General features: G+C 45.6%; 1 protein-coding gene across 2 annotated transcripts in view; it reads left to right on the forward strand.

Annotated features, from left to right (window-relative positions):
* The window catches only part of COL4A6 (collagen type IV alpha 6 chain), a 576,802-nt gene that overhangs the window by 355,922 nt on the left and 201,550 nt on the right, over positions 1–19,330 (forward strand). For both annotated transcript variants that reach the window (XM_078778521.1, XM_078778522.1), the window contains exons 13-17: positions 1,989–2,042; positions 14,087–14,149; positions 14,933–14,974; positions 15,346–15,399; positions 15,497–15,566. In XM_078778521.1, coding sequence (XP_078634647.1) covers positions 1,989–2,042; positions 14,087–14,149; positions 14,933–14,974; positions 15,346–15,399; positions 15,497–15,566 — 283 coding nt within the window. The remainder of the gene's footprint in view (positions 1–1,988; positions 2,043–14,086; positions 14,150–14,932; positions 14,975–15,345; positions 15,400–15,496; positions 15,567–19,330) is intronic.

A 19,330-nucleotide genomic window follows, 5' to 3' on the forward strand; every position in this document is an offset into this window, starting at 1 on the left:
TACACACACATATATACACACACATATATATACACACACATATATACACTCACATATACACACACATATATACACATACATATATACACACATATATATACACACACATGTATACACACACATATATACACATACATATATACACACACATATATACACACACATGTATACACACACATATATATACACATACATATATACACACACATATATATATACACACACATATACACACACATATATAGACACACACATATATATACACATACATATATACACATACATATATACACACACATATATACACACACATATATATACACACACATATATATACACACACATATACACACACATATATAGACACACACATATATACACACATATATACACACACAGATACACACACACACACACACACACACACACACACACACACACACACACACACACACACACACACACACACACACACAGAAACACATTGTGTTTTAAGTGGTAGATATTTTCTGGATACGAGCCTTATATTGTCCGTGCTCTTATCCGTTGATATGCTGAATGTCAAGCAAGGAAGCAGCGCGTGTCATTTTAAAACTGATCTTTGGTATGATTCAGCTGGGGATTGGACCTCCCAGACTCCGAATGGACGCTCTAACGCAGTCTCGTTTTCTTTGTCTTCTTCTTTTTCTCTGTTGGGGCATCCCAAAACTGGTGAACAACAACAAACTGGTGAACAACAACCTATTGAGGAATGAGTCTAACTAAATAGTCATGTTGACACTAATGACGGACTCTACCAATATGTTACCGGACTCTCCTAGTATGTTACACGACATGCAACCTCACCTCACTGTTTATATACGTACATTAAACAATGGGTGGGGGTGGTGACGTCACATTCATCAGCAATTAACATTACTAATTCAAGTGCTTTTATTACTTGAGATTATTCTGCACAAGGTTGTTTATTTCCAGAGCTTTGTGTTGATTGGGTTTTTGTTTGTTTGTCGTTTGGCAAAGAGAGCTTTGCTTGTCACGTTGGACATATCGACCACTTTTTGCAAAGATTTTGGCTGACCCAAGCGAGGAAACAAATGGGTTCCTTCCCAGGGAGTCGGGAGTTCTCTCGGCCTCAAGGAGAAGCCTCTTAGAACCACCTTTAGTAAAGCTTTCACCCATATGCTCAACGGAGAAGCAGCCTGGGACACCAGGAACGCGCTCGTAGAAAATTCCCTCTGCAGTGGCCTGCCAACCCCAGTGAGAAATTCCATCCAACCTGAGAACCCCCCTCACTGTAGACTGGGAGATAGAGACTAGCTGCTTCCAAGTATTGCATCTTTCACTTCTGAAATTGGTTGAATCCAAAGCACTGAACATTTTTGGCATATTCCACGATGAAACTGATGAACCTGATGCACAAGGTCTGTTCCTCTCACATCATAGACTGGTTGGGGCTCCCTCTGCTCTCTCAGTCCTCCAATCATCCCCAGCTCCTCAGTCCTCCAATCATCCCCAGCTCCTCAGTCCTCCAATCATCCCCAGCTCCTCAGTCCTCCAATCATCCCCAGCTCCTCAGTCCTCCAATCATCCCCAAATCATCAGTCCTCCAACCATCCCCAAATCATCAGTCCTCCAACCATCCCCAGCTCTGCAGTCCTCCAACCATCCCCTTCAGTCCTCCAACCATCCCCTTCAGTCCTCCAACCATCCCCTTCAGTCCTCCAACCATCCCCTTCAGTCCTCCAACCATCCCCTTCAGTCCTCCAACCATCCCCTTCAGTCCTCCAACCATCCCCAGATCATCAGTCCTCCAACCATCCCCAACTCCTCCAGGATGCACATGTTCTTCCAGTAAACCTATCATGGTTAACCACCCAAAATCAAAGCTGACTGCAGACATCAATTCTTTTTTTTCTTTTTTCTTTTTTTAACGATGTAAATAATAGCCATAACTAATCAGAGCGATCGATGTTTGCGTTCATTTGCAGGGCAGCCAAGGTAACTCAGGATACTTTGGAGCGAAGGGTTACCGGGGGACACCGGTAAGTTGTTCTTTTAGAGTTCGATTTCTTTTTGACTAATTGAAACTTTCCATCATGGTGGTTGATGTGCTAACCCCCTGGTTCACCATTGAGTAAACACTGCTACGGTCGACGTCATTAACATAAACGGAATGACACTCTCATCTATACTATAAGAGAGATGTCTGTCTGTCTGTCTGCCTGTCTGCCTGTCTGCCTGTGTGTTTGTGCTGCCATTTTTCTGAGATGGTTACAAGCATCTTCATCAAACTTTCATAAGTTCATCAGTGAGTGCCGGGTACCCCCTTGTAATGGTCGATAACACGTTTGTGTTGACCGATGTTCGTGCATCTGGCCAGAGCAAAGCTGCATTGGGTGCGGTCATGCGTGGATGACAACTGGCTGCCAAAATTATTTTTCTATTCAGAAATTGACACTGGCCACCATAATCGTGGTGGTCAATATCCACGCTCCAAAGACGATCTCAAAATAATGCTGAAAAAAAGTGAAGTTAGCGTTTACATGTGAGAACAATCTTGTTACCATGGTAACAATTGGAAAGACAATGGTGTGAAAATGGCATTGCGAAAATGATCGACAAGCAAAATTTGATTCTGATCGATGCAGTCTTGATAGAAATCGCCCGAGCAACCCAAATCAATAATATCGGTGACTTCTGCTTATCCCTTCTACTCTATGGAGTTATTTGTTGAAACCCATTGATTGCACAAATTGGCCTTATCCTGTCATAAGATGGCGAATGATGATGATCATTAACACTGAGGTTTAAAAGACTGCTCTCTGTTATCCTTATCTGTATTTGAATAAATATATCTGGTTTAAATATGGCTGCCAGGTGTGTACCACGCAGATCAGCTTACAAATGATACTGGGTGTCTGGTTAGCGAACTACCTAATGCCATGAGTGACAGAGTTGAATGGAAGAAATGTGTCATGGAATGCCGAGCCAGCTCGACGCAGTAGTAGTAGTAGTCCATGGGCTGGGGTGGTTTCTGTGTGACTTTTATGTGCCCTAAGTTTCTCTTCATATTATTGAAATAGACCATGTGGGACATCAAAAAAGTGAGGGTGGACATCTGGGAGCCTGGTCGGATTTGAGAAAATGACGTCACAATATCAAGCTTTTGCGTTCATGAGGCGACCAAAAATTTGGGGTAGGGGAAACTAAAATGCTTATAACGCCACAACCATACATGATATAACTTCAAACTACCATTCAAAATATTTGTTTTTATTCACTCTACATGTGACAATATGAAATTATCTGATTATTATGCAAATTTGCTGTCCAGAGGTCAAAAGGTCATGGAAATCGGGGGTTGCTTAAAATCTGACCCACCGGAAGAAAAATGTGAGTTACAGGCTGCCTGTACTACTTGAGAATGTTTGCTGGCTGTCAGAGGTTGCCAAGACATATCTCTATCACATGATATGCATTGTATAAGAATAATAATAATAATAATAATAATGCATTTATTTTATATAGCGCTTTTCAGGAAGCCCAAAGGCGCTTTGACAGAGTGCAAAACATAATGCATAGCAAAACATAAAAACAATTGCAAAAAAGAAGAACCAATAGGGAAATATTCAAAGCACAAAGGAGGGAGAAGGAGAGGAGATAGTCAGGGGTTAGATGCTGTGGGTTAAATGTTGAATGCAGTGTTGAACAGGTGGGTCTTGAGTGATGTTTTGAATGTGGTGAGTGAGGAGGAGTCTCTGATGGTGTGAGGTAGCGAGTTCCAGAGGGTGGGAGCAGCGATGGAGAAGGCCCTGTCCCCCCAGGATCTAAATTTGGTCCGGATGGGGAGGGTCAGGAGGTTGGTACCAGCAGAGCGGAGGTTGCGGGTGGGAGTGTGTCTGGAGAGGAGGGTCAGCCAGGTAGGATGGGGCCAGGTTATGGAGGGCTTTGTAGGTCAAGAGGAGGATTTTGTACTGGATTCTCTGGGAGATGGGGAGCCAGTGAAGCTTGTAAAGGACGGGGGTGATGTGGTCACGGGTCCGGGAATGGGTGAGTAGACGGGCAGCGGAGTTCTGAATGTATTGGAGTTTATTGGTGATTGTTGAGGGTGAACCATAAAGGAGGCTATTGCAGTAGTCCAGACGGGAAGTGATGAAGGCGTGGATGAGGGTTTCTGCAGCCACGGAGGAGAGGGATGGACGGAGACGGGCGATGTTTTTCAGGTGAAAGAAGGCTGTCTTTGTGATCTGTTTAGTGTATTTGTCGAAGGAGAGGGTTTGGTCAAAGATGATGCCAAGATTCCGGATGTGAGGGGAGGTGGATACTGGGAAACCGTCGATGTTGAGGGCAAAGTTATGGGTGGACTTGGTGAGCGTTTTTGGGCCAATGATGATTATTTCAGATTTATCACAGTTAAGTTTGAGGAAGTTGATTTGAAGCCAGGATTTTATTTCAGTGATGCAGTTTGTCAGGATAGAGTGGGTGGTGGTGGAGATGGACTTGGTGGAGATGAAAAGCTGGATGTCATCGGCGAAGCAGTGGAATTGGAGACCATGACGGCGGATTAAGTGACCGAGGGGGGACAGGTAAAGGATGAAGAGGAGGGGGCCAAGAACTGAACCTTGGGGGAGGGGAGCAGTGGGGGATTTGCAGTTATTGATGGAGATGAACTGACGTCTGTCAGAGAGGTATGATTTAATCCAAGAGAGGGCAGTGCCGGTAATGTTAAAGGTGGTTTCAAGTCGGGTGAGGAGGATGGTGTGATCGATGGTGTCAAAGGCGGCGCTGAGGTCGAGGAGGATGAGAATGTTGAGGTTGCCAGCGTCAGAGGAGAGGAGAAGGTCGTTGGTGATTTTGAGGAGAGCAGTTTCAGTACTGTGGTAGGAGCGGAATCCGGATTGGAATGTTTCATGCAGGTTATTGGCAGAGAGGTGATGTTTGAGTTGAGTGGCTACAGCGCGTTCCAAAACCTTTGACAGAAAGGGTAGGTTGGAGATGGGTCTGAAGTTATTTAGGGTGTCAGGGTTTAGTCCAGGTTTTTTCAGAATGGGGGTAACAGCAGCAATTTTGAGGGATGGTGGGACGATGCCTGTAGACAGGGAGGAGTTTATTGTTGCAATGATAAGTGGAGAGAGAGCAGGAAGGGAGGCCTTGACAAAGCTGGAGGGGATGGGGTCAAGAGTGCAGGTGGCAGTTTTCATTCCGATGAGTTCAGAGAGGTCAGTAGGGGAGACTGGGGAGAATTGAGACAGGGGATGGCAGGATAAGGGGGGGCAGGTGGTTTGAGCAGGTGCGGCGGTGGTCAAGCTGTTGTAGATGTTTTCAATTTTGCGTTGGAAGAATGAAAGGAAGGAGATACAGTTGTCTATTGTGAATGACTGGGTGGTGGTGTTCAGGGGGCTGAGGAGTTTGTTTATTGTAGAGAAGAGTGCTTTTGGGTTTCCGGAGCCAGAGTGGATAATTTGAGAGTAGTAGGCGGAGCGGGCGCGGGAGAGGGCATCTTTATAGTGTTGTATGTGGTCCTTGTAGGCCTGGGAGTGAACTGTGAGACCTGTTTTATTGCGGAGTCTTTCAAGTTGGCGAGCACGAGTTTTCATCAGGCGGAGTTCAGGGGTAAACCAGGGAGCAGAATGGGTGAAAGAAACTGTTTTGGTTTTTATAGGCGCAAGTTGGTCAAGGCAGGAGGAGCGAGTGTGGTTGTAGTAGTCAGTGAGGTCAGAAGGGGTGTGGGGGTCAACGAAGGGAGAAGTGGACATTTTTTCATAGAGGGTCGATGAGAATGAGGTAGGTGAAAGAGCGTTTAGCTTACGGAAGTTGATAGTGCGATAATGCCTTGGTGCTGGGGTGGGGATGTTGATGGTCAGAGTGATGGCTAGGTGGTCAGAGAGAGTGAGGTCAGAGCTAAAGAGATGGTGCAAAATTAGTCCAGTAGAGCAGACAAGGTCCAAAATGTGACCACGGTTATGGTTAGGAAAGTTGACATGTTGAGTGAGGTTAAAGGCGGTGAGTAAATCAGTGAAGTCAGTGGTTAGCGTGGAGTCAGTGGAGTCCATGTGGATATTGAAATCACCAAGGAGGAGGATTGAGGGGGAGAGGGAACATAGCTGGGTCAGAAAGTAGGAGAAGTCAGATAGGAATGATGGGTGTGGTTTGGGAGGGTGGTAGACAACAGCCATGACTGACTGTGTGTGACCAGAGAGTTTAAAAGCCAGGTGTTCAAATGATGGAGCAGATGAGATGGAGATGAGGTTGGTCTTGATGTCTTGTCGGTGAATAACGGCAATTCCACCACCTCGGCCCTCCGAGCATGGTTTATTGATGTAAGAATATCCATTGGGTGTGGTGAGGTTGAGCGTGTAGTAGTCCAGTGGTTGTTGCCAGGTCTCAGTGAGACAGAGAAAGTCCAGTTTATTTTCCAGGATGTAGTCGTTCAGGATGAGGCATTTGTTGTTGAGGGACCGGGTATTGAACAGGGTGAGCTTGATGTTGTTTTGTACGGCGGGTATGAATCCAGGTGATTTGGTCAGGGTTCGCAGACAGGAGGTGCGATTTTGTGCGTTGTTGTGACCAGGTGTGTTGGGATGATGAGTGGGAGTGCGCTGAGCCGACCAGAGGATGGGGATGGAGTGACCTGATTGTATATAAACAAACTTACGACCGGAGCCACGGTGAATGTACCTGGGTCGACGCAGGAGTCCATTCGATTTGATTGCAGAGATGCATGATGGGGTGGATCGGGTCTTAAGCAGGAGAAGCCTTGCGGCGGAGTACCGCAGAGCCATGCCAGCAGGAGCGAAGGGACGAGCACGAGGCCAAGGGTGAGGAGGCGAAACAATCGTCACAACCCACGGGAGTGGGCCCGAGGAAACAGCGAAGGAGCCGAGCAGGTGAAGCCAGGAGCAGAGCCGGGACCATGCAGAGGGCAGACAGGAGCGAAGAGACGAGCACGAGGCCAAGGTTGAGGAGGCAAAGCGGCAAATGCAGCGGCAAACGACCACCGCCGCTAATCAAGATCACGACGGCAAACCGCCACCACCGCCGCTGCAAACAATGGGCACAACCCACGAGAGTGAGCCCGAGGAAACAGCGAAGGAGCCGAGCAGGTGAAGCCAGGAGCAGCAGAGCAGAGCCGGGACCGTGCAGAGCGCAGAATGAACCCTTTTGTAACGTAAACATCAACTTTGATAAATGGTGCTATTTCAGACATGTCAGAAATTCCAGTTTTTCCATCGTCTAAGTGTACATTATTCATACCATACAGGTTGGTGAATGTTTTGTAAACCTCTTTTAGATTATTACTATACACATCAGCAGAAGACCCAGAGGAAATGACTTCTTGCTATTTCTGACAACGATGAACCATTTAACCCTTTTATTTCAGTTGTTTTAAAATGGGCAGAGGTTGAGTCCTCTATTTCTAGTCAGTTCTCATTATCTCCAGTCATTTGAGGCTTCTTTGGATTCCCACAATAGAGTAGTTCCACGTGGTTCTGTTAGAGGGCACTACCACCGATTCTAGTATTGACAGCTTGGTGGCAGCACTGTATAAGTGCATTTCCTCATGGGTGAAAGTGAAAGTAAAAATTGAATCAACATTACAATCTTCAATTTGACAGACAGTTCTCATGTTTTAACGCACAGACTACTTGTGGTAGGTGTTTTTATCTACAGAAGGGCTTAAACAAAATCAGTAGTATAATCAGCGTTCACTACACACCAGTGCACACATGCATACCCCATCAAGTACAGGAATGTAAACAGGCTCGCAAATGGTCGAGCAGTAACGCCGCCTGCCCAACGCAAGACTAACTAAACGTCTGTCCGATCTTCATTATCCCAATAGCATGTTTATCACCAGACAGCTTTCAGAGGGCTGAAAGTTGATTTATCCTGCCAAGATGTCAGATTATGTATGCCTTTCAGGTGTGTTATGACTTACAATAATGCTGCCATCACCCATGTTCATGGAATGCCCTTCTGGTTTGTTTCAGATGAGATGCAGAACACTGGTGTCAGCTTGGTTGGTGGAGCTGGAGACGGTGAATACCTTGATCTTGATAAATGCATCATTTGCCAATCTTCGAAAGAAAAAAACCCCACAAGCACTGAACATGGGTGGAAACGAATACGTGAGGCTGCTGCAGAACGAAATGACCATGTTGCCAAAATACTTCGCACCCTTGAAGATGAAGAATTTGTCTATCATATGGACAATCTGTGTTACAAAGCTTACACTCACAAAAAATCGTTGGAAAATATCAGTAAAGCTTCCGCCTCCACTTCTAGTGGCAGTGAAGAAGTCAGTCGTGAGGCATCATCACGCCGCTCTCGCTCAAGCATCTCACCGAGACCTGGACCTTCCAATGTACCGGACAAGAGGGAGTTATCATGTGTCATCTGTGGATACAAGAAGCATGAAATGTGTGCATCAGAAATACCGCATATCAGAGTGTGACAGGGCCAGTAAATTCTTGGAGGCAACCGTAAGCTTTCAAGGTTGATGTATCTTTGATTATCTTTGATTCATACTTTGACATTTCAATCAAAAACTCGGAAAGAAAGCGACGAGAAACCATCTCTCCAACTGAACTGAATGCAGTCAGTGAAGATACACCTTTACCAGTTCAGATGGAGCGGTTCTGGCCAGCTAACAGGAACAAGCATAATCTTGAGATTTTACTGCACCAGACAGCCATAAAGCACGCGCGAGAGACCCCTTCAAGCCTGAAGGTATTTGTGAGTGGCTTTTCAAGTGAATCTGTCGAAGTCCCATGTCTTTCCTGTTGTGATGGCTATTGCAGGGACATTCCAGAACTCTGCATTGATATAGAGGAAGCAGATACACGAATTATACCCCACGCCTTACATGCTGTGGAGCACGGAATACAACGACTAGTGGTGTTATCCCCAGACACTGATGTATTTGTGCTGTTGCTCTTTTACTGGGATGTACTGCATGAAAAGGGCCTTTATGAACTGTGGTTGAAAGCTGGCAGTGGAAACTCTACCAAATATATTCCAATACATTCTTTGCGTCAGATAAAGGGCCTGACCTATGCAAAGTCCTTCCCACTGTGCATACGCTCACTGGGTGTGATTACACCAGCAAGGTTGGCACAAAGCAAGCGGCCCTTAAAGCAAACCCAGTAGACTACCTTCAAGGATTTGGTTGTAGCCAAAATGGACCTTCTGACGATGAAGTTGAGAGAGCAGAATCATATCTACTGAAAGTCCTAAAGAATGGAACTACCTGCACAACAATGGATGAACTCAGGGATCATAATTATCACCACAGCAAAACCCCACTCGAGAAGTTGCCACCTACAAGCCATGCCATAAAGGCCCATATTCTAAGGGCATATTATGCTACATATGTGATGACATCAATTCTCTCTGCAAATACGACTGAGTTGAATCCTCTCCTATACGGATTTGAAGAGGAAGATGAACTACTCCATCCAGATAAGGCCATCAGACCCATTCCCGAGGAATATGCTGTGCACTGTACTTGCTTGAAATGTGCGACAGAGAGATGTGCATGTCGAAAGAGTGACCTGCATTGTTGCATGTTCTGCAAGTGCCAAGGTATGGGAGACGAGAATGTTTGCTGTAAAAATACAGCTGGTTGTATCTAAAACCGAACAGAACTCATATGTGACACTTACAGCTGCGTGGAAATGTACTCCTGGCATCTACATGTATTCCTTCTCCCATTATCAAATTGGCATGATTTGGAATAGTGACTACAGTCAGCAGTATACCTTCATTTGGATCTAAAAACCTAGACTATTACTAAAACTGAGCAAATTCAGCAGTTTATTTTTGCTGAATGGAGCGTTGCTCTAAGGATGTTCTTAGGATGTTTGCTGAATGGAGCGACAATGGATGTTCCGACCCCCCCCCCCCCCCCCCCTCTACAGGTGGTTGTTTTAGGACTTAGTGGGTTAACGACATGGGAATATTGTAAGAAATTAGTAAATTAAGTGATATTTAGGCTTAAAGAAAAGTAGTTGGTGATAGATCATATTCATACTGATGAAAATGTTCGATTACTTTATTTTGTGGCATGTGTCTTCCGCTGCAAAGGAAAATCAGCTTTTCTGAAATAGCACCATTTATCAAAGTTGATGTATACGTTACAAAAGGGTTAATTCTTATACAATGCATATCATGTGATAGAGATATGTCTTGGCAACCTCTGACAGCCAGCAAACATTCTCAAGTAGTACAGGCAGCCTGTAACTCACATTTTTCTTCCGGTGGGTCAGATTTTAAGCAACCCCCGATTTCCATGACCTTTTGACCTCTGGACAGCAAATTTGCATAATAATCAGATAATTACATATTGTCACATGTAGAGTGAATAAAAACAAATATTTTGAATGGTAGTTTGCAGTTATATCATGTATGGTTGTGGCGTTATAAGCATTTTAGTTTCCCCTACCCCAAATTTTTGGTCGCCTCATGAACGCAAAAGCTTGATATTGTGACGTCATTTTCTCAAATCCGACCAGGCTCCCAGATGTCCACCCTCACTTTTTTGATGTCCCACATGGTCTACTTCAATAATATGAAGAGAAACTTAGGGCACATAAAAGTCACACAGAAACCACCCCAGCCCATGGACTATCGTAGGTGTGTACCCCGGTTTAGAATACGTACACCGTATCCCTGCGTGTCATAAGAGGCGACTAAAAGGGTTGGCGTCAGGAAGGGCATCCGGCCATAAAAACATTGCCTCAAAAAGAGAACCATGACAATTACAACGACATATGGGCAGGGTACAGCCTGAAGCACCGCCTGGGGGACCCCACTCCCTCTCATCAAAACTCAAGGTGGGGAATCCGATCGAAGCAAGGGTGGAAATCACTCCATTTATGACGACGAAACGTCTGATGCCTGACGTGGAGATTGGCTTCTGAGGTTTGGGACATGGAATGTAGGGACAATGACAGGGAGATCAGGAGAAGTGGTGGAAGTATTGGTCAGAAGAAGAGTGGACATATGTTGTGTGCAGGAGACGAGATGGAAGGGAAGTGGTGTGAGAATGGTGAAGGGCAGGCAGGGACAGAAATACAAGTTTGTGTGGCAAGGGTGCCCAGAAGGCATGAATGGTGTTGGTGTCCTGTTTTCTGAGGAGTTTGTAGACAGTGTGTTGAGTGTGACTAGAGTGAGTGAAAGGTTGATGATGGTCAAAATGATGATTGGAACGCTCTTGGTGAACGTCATCTCGGGATATGCTCCGCAGGTTGGTCGGAGCGATGAAGAGAAGGACAAGTTTAGTTCTGGTGTGCAATAGAGAAGCTGATGGAAAACGTAAAAGATGAGGAAGTTGTTGTGGTTGGAGGAGACCTAAATGGACATGTGGGAAGGAGTATGGACGGTTTTGAGGGAGTTCATGGGGGTTACGGATATGGTGTGAGAAATGGAGAATGTGAAAGGATTTTGTAGTTTGCTGATGGAGCTGATTTGTTGATTTGTAATACTCAGTTCCAGAAAGAGGATAATAAGCTTGTTACATACATGTCAGGTGGGTCGACGACAACCGTTGACTACCTGCTGGTGCTTAGGTGAGATAGGGGGCACCTCCGGGACACAAAGGTGATCCCAGGGGAGGAGGCTGTTTCACAGCACCACTTGCTTGTCTGCGACATAAGGGTGAAAGGTGTGAGGACAGCTCGGCGGGTGAAATACCAACCGACAATCAAGGTGTCAAGGTGTCGAGGTTGAAAGAGGTGACAGTGAGGGAGGCATTAAAAGAGAGGCTGAGTATGGTAGAGGATGATGTGGTTGAGCTTGAAAGTGGTTGGATGTCAATGAAAGATAGTCTGTTGGGAGCCATTGGTGAGGTATGTGGATGGACAAAAGGACCACCGAGACACTCGGAAACATGGTGGTGGGATGATGAAGTTGGAAAGAAGATTGACGAGAAGAGGAAGAAGTTCAAGGTGTGGCAGAAGGCGAAGAATATGGGGGCAGAAAAGGCAGAGCATGAAAGTTATAAGGCAGCCAAGAAGTCTGCAAAGAAAGAGGTAGCAAAAGCGCAGGAGGCATGCAGGAAAATGTTTGGAGAACGCTTGGATTTGGAAGAGGGTCAGAGAGCGGTATTCAGGATTGCAAAGCAGATCGCAAAAGAGAGGTGTGATGTGATGGGGGTGAGTTGCTTGAAGGATGAAGTGGGACAAATCGTTGTGGACGCAGATGGAATTAAAGGAAGATGGAAGAGATATATGGAAATGCTGTTGAATGCAGAGAATGAATGGGATGGCAACATCGAGAGTAACCCAGCTTTATAACCGGCAGAGAAGATAACTGAGAAGGAAGTTGAGGAAGCGATAAAAGCAATGAGGAGTAGAAAAGCGGGAGGGCCGACGGGAGTTGTGGGAGATATGTTGAAGGCAGTGGGAAATTTGGTTTTGAAGAGAATGACAGAGATCTGCAATCTGGTGGTGAAAGAAGGCCGCATTCCAGTGGATTGGGAACTGGGTACCCTCGTCCCTCTATACAAGGGGAAAGGTGACCCTCTGGACTGTGGCTCGTATTGAGTGATAAAGTTATTGGAGCATGGAATGAAGGTATTGGAAAGGGTGTTGGAGTGGAGGATAAGGAAGAAAGTGAAGATTGACGAAATGCAGTTTGGATTTATGCCAGGAAGAGGAACGACAGACGTGCGTTTTATTATGAGGCAGTTGCAGGAGAAGTACATGGAGAAGAGGAAGAAGTTGTTTCTTGGGTTTGTTGATCTGGAGAAAGCATTCGATAGGGTTCCACATGAAGTAGTGACATGGGCATTGAGGAAGTTATGAGTGGAGGAATGGTTGATCAGAGTGGTGATGTCAATGTACAAAAGAGCGCGCACAGCTGTAAGGACGAAGGACGGGAACAGTGGTGAGTTTGAGGTGAAGGTGGGAGTGCATCAGGGGTCGGTACTAAGTCCACTACTATTTGTAGCTGTGGTGGAGGTGCTGGCTCAGAACGTAAAGGAGGGTTTACCATGGGAGTTGTTGTATGCAGATGATCTGGTGTGGATTGCAGAAAGTATGGATGGACTGAAGGAGAAGATGAACAAGTGGAAGGAATGTATGGTGACAAAAGGTCTGAAGGTGAATATCGGAAAAACGAAGGTGAGGCAAGTGGTAAAGCATGTGGTGAGGTGGAAAGAACTGGGAAGTGGCCATGTGTTGTGTGCAGGAAGGGTGTCTGAGTGAATTCCATTCAATGTACAATGTGCGCCGAGTGGGTTCATCAAATATGTAGTGGTCTGAGAGGGTCATTAACCAGTGTGGCAGCTACATTCAAGTGTAAGGTGTGCACATAGGGAGCTGCAGATGGAGGAAATGTTGAGTTGGATCTTGGAGACGGCATGAAGCTGGAAGGTGTGAAAACATTTTGTTACCTACGAGACATGCTGAATGGAGAAGGTGGATCAGACTCGGCAACGGTTGCTGGAGTGAGATGTGCATAGAAGAAGGTTCGGGAACTGAGTGGTGTGCTGACGAGGAGGGGAGTGCCGTTGAAGCTGAAGGGAAAGGTGTATGCTGCATGTGTGAGAAGTGTTATGATTTATGGGAGCGAGACATGGGTAATGAACGTAGAGCAGCAACAAAGGGTGGAAATGCAAATGGTTCGGTGGCTGTGCGGAGTATCTTTGAGAGAGAGGAAGACAAATGATGAATTGCGAAAGATGATGGGGATGGATGCTGTGAAGAGAAACAGTTTGAGATGGTTTGGTCATGTGTTGAGGAAGGATGAAAGTGACTGGTTGAGAAGAGTGATTGAAATGAGTGTAGAAGGAAGTGGAGGACGGGGAAGACCGAGAAAGACTTGGCTAAAGGTGGTGGAAGAAGAAATTCGGGCAAGGGGGTTAACAAGGAGAGATGCAGAAAATAGGGCAAAATGGAGAAGATTGTCATGGGGACCGCAAGGCTAACCCCCGCTCTTGCAGGGAAAATGGCCTTAAAATGCCGTTGTTGTTGTTGTTTAAATATGGCTGCCAGAGGTTGTTGGTTATTTCTCCTTTGCAGGTGTCGAGGCTACCTTGTACACACTTCATAAGGTGTTAACCAACACTGGCTGTTCCCCACAGGGCTTTACAGATGGCATTGGCATGAACGGAGAAAAAGGTATCATCGGACTTCCTGGTCCCAGGGTATGTGACAAAAGAGGTCAAAGGCCAAAGTATGTAGAAGCATAGAAAGCACTTTTTCGATATAAATTCGAGGCTCATGGAGGAGCTAGAACACAAAACAGTTCAGGACAAAATATAGGGAGACTTGGAGAAACGAGGGATGTGGGTATGAATGAGGTGTAGGGGAGGATGGATTCATGGGGTGGACAAGATGGATACAGAAGCAGACTCATGAAGGGAAAACTGGAAATTTGGGAATGTTGGGATGAGGGTTGAAGAAAGGAGAAAATATCATAGGTTTGGATGGGGGATGATCTGAGATGGTGGTGAACAGCTGTCATGAATATCTGTAGCGAAGAGGATGTGGTTTCCATAGGTGGTGAAAAAAGAGGAACGAATGAGTGGAGGTGAGCAGTGCTCCTGGATTTCGGTATTTTCACCAGAATGGGGTTAATGGTTGACCGACCGTGTGAGCCCTGCAGAAACATTGGGAGTCACGGGGGGACAAAGCACGGAGAGATCAGAGGGTGCAAGACCAGAAAGAAGGCGGTGGAAGACAGAGAGACCACCGACCTCCCTGCAATGGCCACGTTATAGGCCCACAGACTCATCTTCATGGCGGGAGATTTTGGCATGAGCATTAGAATAAGAAATGAGGAATTATCGCTTTAACTGAAACTCAAGACAAAATTTTTTTAAATTAAACGTTTCATTATCTATTTTCCTTGAATTTATGACATAGAAATGTATTTATTTTCTTTTAAATATTTCAATTTCATCAAATATTCCACATCGTCCCATTAGGGTCCGCCCGGAGTCGACGGCATCGCTGTACCTGGACGAAAAGTGAGTTTTTCCACTTTACTTTTTTTTTTAAACTTGTATATTTTCTATGATTATAAAAACAGTATTTCATGAATTTAAAATAGGTTTATAAAAATTGAAATAACATAAAACTGTCATTTAAATGAAAGGATTGAAAACTTCAAAACAATGAACATGAATATATAATCAATGCAATTCCAATGTATTTATGAAGAGTCTGTTTACTCTCTAATCAGAACACCATGGAAGATGTAAGGGATACCATAGCTGCTATGAGCTGGCTATCTCATTTACCGTCATGATAACCACCTATAAATCTGGATTTCATATGATGTGTAAAATCATTGTTTCGGGTGATATCTAATCGGAATCTCCACCTTGTATTTTTTTAGGGTGCGACAGGATATGATGGTCGTATGGGTCCAAATGGAGATCTTGGAATGAAAGTAATTTCCACAGTTTGATCGCATTTTGATTGGGAACATCAATCTCAGGATGCTAATACATCAGTAAATGTCATCTCTTTGTTTCCTCGTTGTTCAGGGAGAAAGGGGGGACAGAGGTCTGCCAGGTCCCATCACATACCTGCCTCCTGGAATTCCACAAATAAAAGGTACCGATCATTCCCTACTTTATGGAAATTGTTAATTGTTGAGAACTTCTCACACGTTATTTTATTTGCAGTATTTTTTTAATTGGTAAAGTGTGGGTTAAATTTCTGGTTGAACAGGATCTGGGTAAAATGTCCATTTCGAGTGTTGTCAGTGAGCTGGCAGGATGGCCTACAGGTACACACACTCACCTCTAAGCTGTCTAGCCAGGATTTAAATCCAAGCCCAGCTCTAAACTGTCATCCTAGTGTTTCACAGGCAGGGGAATTCAAAAACAATGTGTTCCAGCCGTCCCTCAGATGGATGTTAAACTCGGTGTCCAGTCTGCCTGCATTAGTTGGTAGATGTTAGAGATCCCATTGTGTCCTTCGTGAGGAGTAGACGAGCTGTTGCTGGCACCATGAACAAGTTATCAATTCCTGACCTAACTACTTAGTCCAACGTCAGGCCTGGCCAGCCGGTTCGTGAAAAACATGGGCCAAAAATTCCCCCGGCCAACCCCACAAGAACGTGGGAATAATTGTGACTGCTAAAGGAAGGAAGAAGAAGAATTGTGGCCACTAAGGGAGGCATGCAGAGGAAACTCCATCACATTATTATTTTTATGATCTCAATGTATTTTAATTGTAGCCCTAATTCCAAAATTTATTGGATTTTTCGAAAGTAAGGGTTGACCACCTGTTGCTCATTTTAATTTTAAAACTGTGAAACCAAAGCAATTAGGAGGAGATGGATTCATTGTCATCCTCCGATTTGAGTACAGATGTGACCAGATGAACTCGAAGGGACTTCAACTATCTTCAACTCGAAGGGACACTGAGCAGTGTTTTTGGTTCAGGTTTTATTTTTATTTTTGGTTAGGGGAATTTGTGTGGTGCTGATTTTTCATAGTTTTTTTTTTTGGGGGATACAAGATCGAGGCTCGTATAAAAGCTAACATTAATCGCACAAAAACAAGCAAAAAACAAAACGGACACACAAAACGTACAATAAAGAGAGTGGGAGATAAGATGGGGAGAGAGAGGGAATTACAACAGCAGAGAACAGGGACATCAGGAGATCTGTGGGAGGGAGAGGAATTTGGGGGGTGGGGGGTAGGGGGGGGGAGGAGGAATGGGAATGTCGGTGGGGGGAATGGGGGTGGGAGAGGTATAAAACACATGGACACTGCTAGAACTTCCAGGAAAGAAGTCGGTATTTCAAAAAAGTGTATCTAGGGTGAATTTACGGCGGTAGAAAAGCTCAAGGGGTTTTGGATGGGGAAAGATTAGAGATGGTGGTGAACACCTGTTTTAAAGACCTGGAGGGAGGAGTGGGATTGAAGAGAGTGAGGAAGTTTGTTCCAGAGGCGGGAGGAAAGAGGAATGAAAGAGTGAAGGTGAATAGAGAGTCTTGATTTTTTTTTTTTTTTTTTTTTTGTATACAAGATCGAGGCTCGTGAAAGAGCGAACACTAATCACACAGAAAGACAAACAGACACATAAAACAAATAACATCGGGAGCGGTAGACAAGATTGGGAGAGAGGGGGAAGGACACAAACACAACATTTGAGAGCAGGGACCGAGAGACATGGAGACATCGAGAGATCTGTGGGAGGGAGAGGGCTTTGGGGGGAGGCATGTGAAGGGGGGGGGGGGGGGAGGGGTGGGAGAGGTATAAACATATGGACACTGCCAGGACTTCCAGGAAAGAAGTTGGAATTTCAAACAAGGTGGATCTGGGGTGAATTAGTGGGGGTAGAAAAGATCAAGGTTTTGGATGGGGGAAGATAAGAGATGGTGGTGAACAGCTGTTTTAAAGACCTGGAGGGAGGAGTGGGATTGAAGGGAGTGTGGGAGTTTGTTCCAGAGGCGGGAGAAAAGAGGAATGAAAGAGTGAAGGTGAGCAGAGAGCCGAGATTTCGGCAGTTTAACCATCAGAGGGTTGCTGGCAGATCTTGTGCGACCTGTAGGAATATTTGCGGGACAGAGCACAGAGAGAGCTGGGGGAGCAAGGCCGGAGAGGAGTCGGTAGAAGACAGAAAGACCACCTCCCTGCCTGCGGTGAGTGAGTGAAAGGCCCTCAGAGATAGCTTCATCGCGGGAGATTCCAATGATTTTGAAAGCTTTGGATTCAACAGCGTGATGCCGAGCCAGGTGTGAGGCAGGAGCACCAGCCCATAGGGGAGAACAGTATTCCATTGAGCTGCGGATGAAAGCCTTGTATGTGGTGAGGAGCTCAGGTGTGCCTAGTAAGGACTTCGCACGACGGAAGATGCCCAGTCGGCGACTGGCTTTGGAGGCCAGCTTGGAAATGTGGTTTTCCCAAGAAAGATCATGGCAGATAGTGAGACCCAAAAGCTTGAGCGACAGAACTTCTTGGAGAGGATTGTTGAGAAAGTAGATGGGAGGGTTGTCCAGTCGATATTATCGGAGAGACATAGTAAGAGAGTGAGATTTGTCAGGATTGAAAGACATGTTCCACTTGTTTGACCAGTCTGTGATTTTGTCCAGGTCTGCAGAGAGTGAGGCGGCTGCAGACTGCCGATCTGAGGGATGAAGAATGGAGCGGCAGAGAGTGGAGTCATCAGCAAAGAGATAGAGAGGATTTTCCAGAGAGTCGGAGAGATCATTGATAAAGACCAGAAAAAGCACAGGGCCCAGCACACTGCCTTGGGGAACTCCAGCCTGAACAGGAAGGGGAGATGAGAGACATCCATTCAGGGCCACACGTTGACTATGACCAGAGAGGAAGTCCGCAAGCCATGCATGGAGATTTCCATGGATACCATAGGAGGAGAGTTTGGTGAGCAGAGCTGGGTGCCAGACCGTATCGAAGGCACGTGATATGTCAAGGGAGACAGCTCTGATTTCCTGTTTGGCATTGAGGACCTCCATCCATTGTTGAGACAGCAGAAGCAGCATGTCCAGAGTAGAGTGACCTGGTCTGAAACCAAATTGATGATCAGAGATCAAGCCATTGGAGAAGAGGAAAGATTTCATATCCGAAGCAATGATGGATTCCATGACGTTGCTGATAATTGGGAGCAGGCTGATTGGTCTGTAGTTGCAAGGATCTGTTTTTGCACCTTTTTTGTGTAAAGCGGTAATGTTAGCTGATTTCCAGGATGCTGGCAGATGACCTTGAGCAAAAGATAGGGTGAAAAGAACAGAGAGAGGTTGAGATAGAGCGGCAGAGCAGGATTTTAGTACCCGTGGGCTGATGCCGTCTGGTCCAGTTGCAGAATCAGAGTCGAGGTTTGACAAAAACTCCTCCACCTTGTCAGGAGAGAAGGACACAGAGTTCAGGAGCAGTTGGGTTCGACTGGGAAAGGTGGGAACAGAGAGAGATGGGTTTGGGACGAAGGATTTTGAGGCAAACACAGAGTTGAGGCATTCGGCTTTGTCACGTGCGATGTCAACTGTGTGGCCATTTGAGGTAAGGGAGGGGATGGAGGGGGAACAAACACCAGAAACGGATTTGACCAGACGCCACCAGGATTTGGAGGAAGGAGACAGGTTTGAGAGTTCATTCTTGAGTGAGGAGAGATAGTGCTTCCTGGCACTCCTGAGGGTAGACACACACTTGTTCCGAGCTTGGTGGAAGGAACTGAGATTGCCTTCAGTTGGATTAGCCTTCCAAGAGGCAAAGGCAAGTTGTTTCAGGGCAACTGCCTCACCACAATATTCAGTGTACCATGGACGGGAGGAAGGGTAAGACAACAGAAGACGAGATGGGATAAATCTGTGCATGAGAGAGATCAGTTTGCTTTGGAAGAATTCCCAG

This window comes from Myxine glutinosa, chromosome 5 (assembly GCF_964187855.1).
Source record: "Myxine glutinosa chromosome 5, kmMyxGlut1.1, whole genome shotgun sequence".
Lineage (NCBI taxonomy): Eukaryota > Metazoa > Chordata > Myxini > Myxiniformes > Myxinidae > Myxine > Myxine glutinosa.